Below are 9,275 nucleotides of genomic sequence, written 5' to 3' on the forward strand. Positions count from 1 at the left end.
ATTTAAACTTTAATTTAGTTTGTGTTTGCTGATATAGTGTACAATTCCAAAAATAGTATCAGATTTAGAATTTTAAAAAATTAATATATTAATTCTAATTTCTTGTCAAAACAAAACAAATTGATTCATACCTTCTAAGTAACGTGTGACTAGCATTTCTTCATTTACTTTGAAGTATAAATTTCTAGGTGTTTTCAAATATACAGAAATATTTTAATTAGCAACTTAATATTCCGTATTTCATGTATCAACATTAATAGTTGTTGCGCCTGATTCCTCAGGTTCTGCAGGTATAGTTATACCACCTGTGTCTATACTTTCTTCCTCTTCCCTTGGAATTTTTAAAAAACAATGCATTGTTTCTTCATCTTCTTGTTCAATTGCTGAGTTACTTTTAGTTCTACATTCTCTTGTTGGCAGTGAACCTTCAAGATGTTTCGATGGTATCTGTATCGTAATCGTTTGTGATGTACCGTCTGCAGACGTTGAGGAAGACATTAAATTTGCTTCTAAAGTATCGCCCACTTTTGAAAAGGCACCTAAGCAACTGTAAATCAATTGTGCCGCCGCGATATTACCAGGAAAAACTTCGACATTTTCGCTATCTGAAAAAGTATATAATTTTATTTTTTTTTTTATATATCCATTAATTCTATTAAATAAAAAATTGAAACATACCTTTTTTTTGCATATTCGCTTTGATTAATCCCTTTTCATGGTCTCTTACATGTTGTATATAACTTTGATTTTTAACAGTTTTGAAAGGACATAGATCACATGTAAATAAACCAGACAGTAAAGGATGTCTAGATTTCAAATGATTTTTATAACTACTACTTTGTATTGCTGTATAAGAACAATGAGGGCATTTATAAGGTCTAAAACCTGAAAATATTATTTATACTTGTAATTTTTAAATACATGCTTGTACTATACACATCTTTTTCATCATTTCACATCTTTATTATCAAGCATACCTGTGTGTTGCATAATATGACGTCGTAACGTATTGTGATCACCTGTTTTATATTCGCAAAGTTCACAACTAAAGGGTTTGTCACCAGTGTGTTGTCGTAAATGCATTTGCAACATTGCTTTTCTAGCGCTAGAATGTCCACAAACATTACAAACATATGGTCGCAATTTTGAGTGGACTGCTTGAATATGACTCTTCAAGCATTTGGAATTAGCATAAGTTTTTCCACACATATCACATTTTTTTGAAGTATACCACCGCGTTACTTCCAATGTTTTGCGATCCAAATGCATAACTCTATGATTACGCAATTGACTGGCTTGTTTAAAACATTTACCACATTCTGAACATTCATACTCGCGTGTCTCACTATGCACACGCATATGAGTTAAAAGTTTGACCATTGTTGCACTTTTATATGCTTTACATATTTTACAAGTAAATAATCCTATGTCTAAGAAAACATACATAGTAAAAATCACGTTTTAATATTTTATTGTTCAGATATAGATACTAGATACTTACCAATTTGATGCTTTTTCCATAAATGTAAGCTACACTGTCTCCATTTGGTAAATTTCATATCGCGGCAAACGCTACATTTAAATGCTGTTCCATTTTGTGATTCCGTATGACAAAGTGCATGTTGCTGCATTGTTTCCTCTGTACAAAATTTGTAGGGACATCCTCTATATGAACACCTAACAAAATATACAATTTAATGAGTAAGTAAAATAAATAATAGATTTAAAAGATTGATATACACGATTGATATAACATAAGAATAATATATATACTTTATGTTTCTTTCCATTAATTCAATCATTTTTTTATTGAGCATATATTCAGAATTTAGAGGTTTTTGAATTTTAACTTGACGTTTTATATCATTACTTTCAACACTCTGTCCTATACACTCTAATAACCCAGAATCTTTTGAATCATCTGTTATATTTTCTTTACCACCTCTATTGGCTCCTGTGTCTGTTAATTGATGATCCTAAAATAAAAAGCATTAACATGATATCTTTATATTTACTTTCTTTTATAACAGACCAGATAAATTTTAAATAATTACGTTTATCATGTGTTCTTTACAATCTTCAATAGAAGGAAAGCAATTAGAACATTCTCCACACATATATAACAATTTTACTTCATCTGTAATCTTAGATTCTTCTTTTACCTGAAAGATGCAATATCAATGTAAGTATTCAGAGAGAAATAATTAATATTGTAGCTCACCTCTATATCCACTTTAGGATTTACATGTGTTTTCTGAAAATGCTGTAATAATTGTGTTTTGTCTTGAGTGGTATAAGTACATATCTTACATTTAAATGCTGTTACAACTTCCACAAAATCATTAGCATTTACATTATGCTTCTCCATTATAAAATTTTTTTCATTTTGACCAGTAATAATTTCATATTGTTCTTGAGAATGTTCATCAATATTTCCAATTACTAATCCTTCGTTGGTAATGTACTGTGGTTCACAATTATCATCTTCTTTAGGTAGCAACACTGTTTTTTCTTGTGATTCATTTTCGTCTATTACTTGACTAAAATCTAATTCTTGTAATTCTCCATTTTGAAACGCATAAACCTGACCATCTAAGCAAATTAAAGAAATTGATTCATCATCTTTTTCTACTTGTGGTTCATTTATAAGATTAATTGTATTTTGTTCTTGAGTGGTTGATACAGCTTTTGATATATCTATAGCTGTATCTGATACAGTTTGTAAAATATATCTAGTGCCATTTATTTCATAACTTAAATATGAAGAATCTTCAACACTTCTTTCCTCATTCATGGTGATGATATTTAATTAAATCATACCGTTATAAAATTCTTGACGTTTAAATTAATAGTAACATCTTGCCTGTAATACAAGTATAATTTACAATTAATTAATAACAAATATTTATTTCCACCTATTATACAAGGATTTTAAACATAACTAACAAAGCAAAATTTGACATTGTTAGACATAGAAACTAGAATATATAACCAATAATATACTAATATTCTCGCACGGAAATTTTAAGAGTACATATATATAGCACAGTCTATTCAATAACACAATATTCAATATTTATTTACTTGAATTATACTTTACCTGCTTAATATAAAACTTTATAAACTACACTAAACGTATGCATCACTATATTCAAAGTATACAAAATAAATGAATTATTTATAATTACATTTTGAAATGCCGATATTTGTATAAATTAGTGAAGAGGTTATCTTAAGGTCGATTCGTAACATGACTTAAAAATGTAATTTTTCTAACAATAATTGAAGTTAAGCTGTTATATTTTAACGACGTAAAATAAAAGCTTTCACAAATTATCATTTCTCCGTAATTAAGTATATTCATAACTGTTCAAATTCGAAAATCATGTTACGCGAAAGTAACTCGCGCGTTCTATGCGTCTGGTTCGAGATTTCAAAATGGGGCTTCAAAATTTTAAGCGGAAATATTTAATATATATACAAGGAGAGAATATTACTTACGAGAAAATTATTTAAGTCAAGTGATGAACAAGAATACTGAAAAAATGACATAAACGTCAAATTTTAATACATTATCCATGAGATCCGTGATATTCCACCATCTTGCATCACGTCATACCGCGAAATTTAGCACAATCTAGTAAAACGAGGGATATCTGATATTTCATTTGGCAATAATTTAAAATTCATTTTTTTCTTTTTTATTTGTATTTTATTGCGCTTTATAAAATAGTACTATTTAAGAAATATATATATATATATATTTCATATTGTGTTATATTTTATATTTTACAAATGACAATGTATTAGATACTAAGCATAGATGTTATGAAATTTTATACAAATATCTACATATGTATATGGATGTTTACATAGTTGTAGTAATAATAAATATTAGCACAATAAAAGAAATACACGTAATTATAAAATAAAAAGCAACTTACATTTTACTGTTCTCTCATTGGATGTACACTAGGAGTTCTTTCAGCATTTTGTCTAGCAATTTCAGGGAAGAACTGTGAATTATATTTTTGTTTGATAATGGGTTTGGGAGGAGTCTTTGGTGCTACTGTTGGAACTGGATCTCCTCTCAATTTAGCCAATAAAGCTTCTGTTCTTAATTTCTCAGTTTGTTCTCTTAACAATCTCTCTGCTCTTAACTTTTCTACATCTATACTCGGTTTTTCTACATTTTGTCTTTCTTTATTTTTATGCTTCTTATGTTTTTTAGATTTTTTGTGTCTGTGTTTTTTCGGAAATTTTTTGTGATCTGAATCATCACTTTCATCTGAATCATCTCTTTTCCTTTTAATAGTTCCTGTTCTAATTTTTATACATTTTTCTATAGAGCCAGATCCCATTATATTTAAATATTTCTTTATATCATGAATGGGATCATGTAATGTCTTCTTTTCAACTTGTACTTCTACATCCTTTCCTGTGTCTCTCAATCTCTCAGGTAACTCTTCATACCAATTTTTCCTACCTGTTGCTTCATTAGTATCTTGTCCAAGATATGTAAGATATCCAATCTGTTTCTCATACTTTTCTTTTTCTTCCTTTTTTTCTTTTTCATGTTCTACATTAGGTTTATTATAATCAAGTTTTCCTTGTTCAAGTTCAGCAAAAAAATTAACATGATCCCATTTTGAAGATGAGGCATCTGTATCACTTTTCAATGCTTCTGTTCGTCCATCGTATTTTGATCTGGCTTTCTCTCTCAAAAGATTAATTCTAGCTTCAGTTTCCTAGAAAAGTATTTCAAACTCCATTGATTACATAAGCAATGAACAATTAGCTTCTGTTTTATTCTTATTCATACATACTGCTTTTTGAATTCGTTCTTGTTTAAGTCTTTCTTCTTCTGCAGCTTTTGCTTCATCACGTCGTACACGAGCAATGTTTTCCTTAGTACGTACATGCCACCTAAAAGGAATAATTTTTATAATTATTTTAATGTACCTAAATAAAATATTCATTATATACGAATTCATTTTAATTATACCTTTTCTTTGGTAAAATGTTCATTTTTAAAGTGCAATTACTTTTAATGAAAAACACAAATTCTTTATTGAAAACAAATTAAAATTAGATATCCTTATAACTCTATTTATTTTTAATTTTATTAATAGATCCTTTTAATAAATCGTGTTAAATGTATATAAATGTATACAGATAATTATCGTGTATTTTGATAGAAATCACAAATTACTACAAAAGTTTTGATAAGTTTAGGTTATGTGTTCTAAGAGCGTGCGCCATTTCTGATTCTAACAACACAATTGCACGCTGCTTCAAATTCGAGCGTCTTGCTTTTATAGGACTTGTAAAAAATTCGGAGAGTTTTCTATTTTATCATTTTTTAAATATGTAAGTACAAAATTTTCATCAAAAATAACAACAATTTCACAATTATACGATACATAAGTTTTTAATATATTCTCAATATTTATATATATAAAGTTAACCTCAACATTTAATATAATTGTCAAACAGTATCTCATTTAATTTAATTTTTGTTATTCATCGTTATGTATCATATTTGCATATATATTTTAGGTGTTATATCTATTTATATTTATTGAAATTGTTGTTTTAAATATTTATAACAACATATGCACTGTGTAATATATTTTGCAGAAATTAAGGAAAAATACTACACAATGGCTGCAACAATGCCAATAAATCCAAAACCATTTCTAAATGGTTTAACTGGAAAACCAGTTATGGTAAAATTAAAATGGGGCCATGAATATAAAGGTTATCTTGTCTCCGTCGATGGATATATGAACTTACAATTAGCTAATACAGAGGAACATATAGAAGGAAATTGTACTGGCAACCTTGGTGAAGTTTTAATCAGATGTAATAATGTAATGTATATAAGAGGTGTGGAAGAGGAAGATGAGGAAGGAGAAATGAAGGACTAGTTCCCATGATGTTTATAAATCAATTTAGGATAATACTTTTTATTTTTAAGTAAGACTAAGTAAGATTACGTAAGACTAAAAAATAATAATAAAGCAAATTGCTTTTTAATCCTATGTAAATTTATTTATCAGCAACAATACATTCATATTTATATCACAATAGTTTATTTCTATAACACAGTGTACCATAAAATTACACCAATAAGATACAATATTTATACATATGTTTAATGACATTTTGGGACATTTGTTACAATAGGTTTTGGCCTAGACTTAAAAATTAATTTCTTCTTTACAATTGCTTTAATAATGTATGTCGTTTTTACTTCGGAAGTATTAGCTGTATTAGTTTCCTCATTCTTCTTTTTAACTAAAACTGCAAATGGTTTTTGAAGCGCCATTTCTTTTCCTTGCAATACATGAATGCCGATTATAAGTATAGGTGTACCAGATTTTGTAAAGTGTAAATCTCCGATATATACATTCGTAATATTCACGGAATTAAATTTTAAATCACCTTGTAACTCAACAATCGCCCATTCCTCACATTCACCATCTCTAAAAAATAGCAAAAAAGCACTTTTTATTTGTGACAAATATAAAAATAATCAATATTTCTGAAACTTAAGTAATAAGTAATACTTTTTTATTGGTACGATCATACTGAGTTTTGGCGGTAAGTGGTGTTTACACACATATGTATGTGAGATATACATATATGCATAACTAAGTATGAGTAAAGTTACTAGAACATGAAGTATAAGCTTAGGTCGAGTTTGCACTAAAAAATGAAACAAATATAACTATAACTTGTAACAATCACTATTTATTGTCAGATAATTAGGTTTAAATTTTAAACAATGGTTTTAGATTGCAAATATTATATGATGTATGTAGTATTACATAAATAATTTTCTGGATTGGAATGCCATTACAAAATAGAAGTAATAGCTTTGCTGTTTAGTAATGAATCAATCAATTTAGTAATATTACATATTTCATATACTTATATCTTTTAAAATAATATCTTGAGTAATAAAAATGTTACTGAAACATTTATAATATCAAAGTTTTTAATTTCAATTTCTTTTATCTAATATATTATGTCTGAAAAATGCGACAAATTTAAATGTTTGCAACTATTTGTTACCCAACACTTGAATAAAATTACATTCCTAAAAAATGATATCGTTATAATTCAATAATTTAAATTGCAGCAATGGTAATAAAATAGTAAAGTTCAACATATGTATTTTATATAATTTTACTTGCATGTCAAATAATACATAAACCCAAAAACGTCTGTCAAACGATATCGATTTATAATTTCTTCTTAAAAAGATATTTTTATTTTTTCGTTATCTGACAATGCAAGTTCGTAATTGCAAACACAATATATATAGCTGTATGTATAGCTGCTTACAATTGGAATATTCATGCAAGAATGTTTTATTTGCATATATATCTATGTATGTATATATGTGCATTTTGTATATTTACTGTAGATGTAGAAAGCATATTTTCATTAGTATATTCTCATTCAAATATGAAAACAATATAATGGGGTTGTTGTCTTGGTCCTGTGCTTGACAATATAAAAGTGCAGAGGAACAATCCTTTGTTTTTTAAATGGATACCCCAACTTCTAGTACTTTTTGATATATTACCTTATGTGAGAAAATGTCATACATTACAGTTACACATCCTCTTCATCCGTAACATGTACATTTGCATATGTATATGTAAGAATATTGCTCATTACTAGCAATATGAACTTACATATGCATGTGTAAGAATGTACCAATTGTCCTAGAAGGACTTGTATGTCATTTTATTACTATAAACATTTGATCTAAATATATTATTATACGACATAGATGTTAGAGGAATTGGTTTTAAAATATTAGCAACTGATTGTCATTTAGGGTATTACATTGGACCTTCTATCATACTAATTTTCATTGTACAATAATAAATGCTGCGTCCAAAGCACAAAAGTGCCAAGAGAAATGCACCTGAAAATAAAATTTTAAAAACAAACCTAGTAAAAAAGACAACTTATTACTTGAATAATATGTAAATGTAAAAAAATGTTTATGTGCAAGAAGTTTATATATTCAATTAATAATTCAATTTGAACAAATTTTATCATACTCACCAACATAAGCTACATAAATTCCACCACTAGTTTTTGCATATGCATGTGTTCCAACCTGAAAATAAAGTGGTATCAATTGTAATCTGTTTTAAAATATATCTAAATTACCATAAATCTTCATTATGTAATTTTTTTAATATATCAGGTGTTATAAAAATACTTACAGTCACAGCTATTGCAATTACTAAGGCTATTAATCCAACAATAGTGAATGCAATACCTCGACCTCTAGCAAAATCTGGACCAACAGAAGATATTTTTCGGCAATGTGGACATCGAGCCAAAGCATTATTTAAGGTATTAAACTAAAGAATGTAATAACACATATATTAATTATTAAGATATTTCAATCATATAAAATGTTCCTTATGTAAATCCTTACCAAAAATGTGTCATGACAGTGACCACAGCATACCCTACACATTCCAGGCATAGATAAAACAGGTGGTGTAATTGGGCTTGGAGCAAGATTAATAATACGTTTACAGTTTGGCCTTGGACAAGCAATACGTTGTGAAGAACTCTTACATATTAATAAACAATTACATGGGCAACGGACATATTTCTTTCCAGGAGGTGCATTTCGTATGGGCTAAAAAAGTGATTTATGGCTTTTATTTCTGATATGAGAATGAATTCCAGTGAATTAAATTACTTTGATAACGTACTGTAGCTTCATTACATTGACAGCATTTAACAACATGTTGATCTCTTTTACCAGAAATATCTATCATAGCTTGACAAACCCTACAAGTGACCATAGGCTTGCCACATTGACTACTTGATTCGTATGGAGGTGGCACTTCATCAGGACCTATTGCAGATACTGTACTAACAGTCGATTCCACTTCATCTAAAGTAAAATGTAGTAGAGGTAACCATAAGCAATCGGATTAAACAAACTTAATTCTTCCGTGATCAAAATCGAATATTATTTACCAACGAAATCGCTACCGTGTGAACTATAAGTGACATTTTCATTTTTTAACAACGGTTGTCGTTCGCCCTTCTTCCCGTCTCCCATGTCGATCTATTAATTTACCCCTTAATGACAACAATTTATTTCAAGTATTGTTTGACAGTACTCCCGGTGCTTCGATGACAAGGATGACAAAATAAAAATTTTTCTAACACCCTGCGTGGTTCTGTCTGTTCATAGAACAGAAACTATTCACCGAAACGAGATA

The 9,275-nt window shown here is 28.4% G+C and overlaps 5 protein-coding genes across 8 annotated transcripts; 1 reads left to right on the forward strand and 4 right to left on the reverse strand.

Annotated features, from left to right (window-relative positions):
* Positions 1–17: 17 nt before the first annotated feature.
* LOC138179172 (zinc finger protein 454) lies at positions 18–4,084 on the reverse strand. 4 transcript variants are annotated; one of them, XM_069111692.1, is made up of 8 exons: positions 3,945–4,084; positions 2,222–2,863; positions 2,055–2,162; positions 1,774–1,976; positions 1,502–1,677; positions 978–1,430; positions 679–885; positions 18–605 (listed from the first exon to the last, which is right to left on the reverse strand). In XM_069111692.1, the coding sequence occupies exons 2-8, from the start codon at positions 2,792–2,794 to the stop codon at positions 241–243; spliced, it is 2,085 nt and encodes a 694-aa protein (XP_068967793.1). In that variant the 5' UTR covers positions 2,795–2,863; positions 3,945–4,084; the 3' UTR covers positions 18–240. The 4 variants fall into 4 exon arrangements, with proteins under 4 accessions (XP_068967793.1, XP_068967791.1, XP_068967794.1 ...); XM_069111690.1 differs by lacking the exon at positions 3,945–4,084 and adding an exon at positions 3,502–3,637; XM_069111693.1 differs by lacking the exon at positions 3,945–4,084 and adding an exon at positions 3,189–3,436.
* On the reverse strand, positions 3,692–5,145 carry LOC138179173 (leukocyte receptor cluster member 1 homolog). The gene is made up of 3 exons (XM_069111694.1): positions 5,006–5,145; positions 4,827–4,926; positions 3,692–4,748 (listed from the first exon to the last, which is right to left on the reverse strand). Exons 1-3 carry the CDS (start codon positions 5,026–5,028, stop codon positions 3,948–3,950), a joined length of 924 nt encoding a protein of 307 aa, XP_068967795.1. The 5' UTR covers positions 5,029–5,145; the 3' UTR covers positions 3,692–3,947.
* Positions 5,146–5,643: 498 nt separating this feature from the next.
* Positions 5,644–6,670, reverse strand: LOC138179176 (chromosome transmission fidelity protein 8 homolog). Its single transcript, XM_069111701.1, has 2 exons — positions 6,573–6,670; positions 5,644–6,488 (listed from the first exon to the last, which is right to left on the reverse strand). The coding sequence occupies exons 1-2, from the start codon at positions 6,644–6,646 to the stop codon at positions 6,158–6,160; spliced, it is 405 nt and encodes a 134-aa protein (XP_068967802.1). The 5' UTR covers positions 6,647–6,670; the 3' UTR covers positions 5,644–6,157.
* On the forward strand, positions 5,664–6,039 carry SmF (small ribonucleoprotein particle protein SmF). The gene has a single exon (XM_069111702.1). It carries the CDS (start codon positions 5,664–5,666, stop codon positions 5,928–5,930), a length of 267 nt encoding a protein of 88 aa, XP_068967803.1. The 3' UTR covers positions 5,931–6,039.
* Positions 6,671–6,734: 64 nt separating the features above from the next.
* On the reverse strand, positions 6,735–9,168 carry LOC138179174 (type 1 phosphatidylinositol 4,5-bisphosphate 4-phosphatase). Its single transcript, XM_069111695.1, has 6 exons — positions 9,028–9,168; positions 8,757–8,941; positions 8,471–8,680; positions 8,253–8,393; positions 8,089–8,143; positions 6,735–7,945 (listed from the first exon to the last, which is right to left on the reverse strand). Exons 1-6 carry the CDS (start codon positions 9,110–9,112, stop codon positions 7,860–7,862), a joined length of 762 nt encoding a protein of 253 aa, XP_068967796.1. The 5' UTR covers positions 9,113–9,168; the 3' UTR covers positions 6,735–7,859.
* Positions 9,169–9,275: the final 107 nt, after the last annotated feature.

Source organism: Bombus flavifrons, chromosome 4 (genome assembly GCF_040668555.2).
Source record: "Bombus flavifrons isolate JBK064 chromosome 4, iyBomFlav1_principal, whole genome shotgun sequence".
In the NCBI taxonomy this organism is placed as follows: domain Eukaryota; kingdom Metazoa; phylum Arthropoda; class Insecta; order Hymenoptera; family Apidae; genus Bombus; species Bombus flavifrons.

Coding starts and splice junctions, on each gene's coding strand:
- LOC138179173 (XM_069111694.1), bottom strand. CDS start 5,028: ATGAACATTTTACCAAAGAAAAG. Junction 4,927..5,005: donor AACATTTTACCAAAGAAAAG/GTATAATTAAAA, acceptor TATTCCTTTTAG/GTGGCATGTACGTACTAAGG. Junction 4,749..4,826: donor AAGAACGAATTCAAAAAGCA/GTATGTATGAAT, acceptor ATACTTTTCTAG/GAAACTGAAGCTAGAATTAA.
- LOC138179172 (XM_069111692.1), bottom strand. CDS start 2,794: ATGAATGAGGAAAGAAGTGTTGAAGATTCTTCATATTTAAGTTATGAA. Junction 1,977..2,054: donor GTAAAGAACACATGATAAAC/GTAATTATTTAA, acceptor TTTTTATTTTAG/GATCATCAATTAACAGACAC. Junction 606..678: donor AGCGAATATGCAAAAAAAAG/GTATGTTTCAAT, acceptor ATACTTTTTCAG/ATAGCGAAAATGTCGAAGTT.
- LOC138179176 (XM_069111701.1), bottom strand. CDS start 6,646: ATGTATATCTCACATACATATGTGTGTAAACACCACTTACCGCCAAAA. Junction 6,489..6,572: donor ATGATCGTACCAATAAAAAA/GTATTACTTATT, acceptor GCTATTTTTTAG/AGATGGTGAATGTGAGGAAT.
- LOC138179174 (XM_069111695.1), bottom strand. CDS start 9,112: ATGGGAGACGGGAAGAAGGGCGAACGACAACCGTTGTTAAAAAATGAA. Junction 8,394..8,470: donor ACTGTCATGACACATTTTTG/GTAAGGATTTAC, acceptor TACATTCTTTAG/TTTAATACCTTAAATAATGC. Junction 8,144..8,252: donor TAATTGCAATAGCTGTGACT/GTAAGTATTTTT, acceptor CTTTATTTTCAG/GTTGGAACACATGCATATGC.
- SmF (XM_069111702.1), top strand. CDS start 5,664: ATGGCTGCAACAATGCCAATAAATCCAAAACCATTTCTAAATGGTTTA.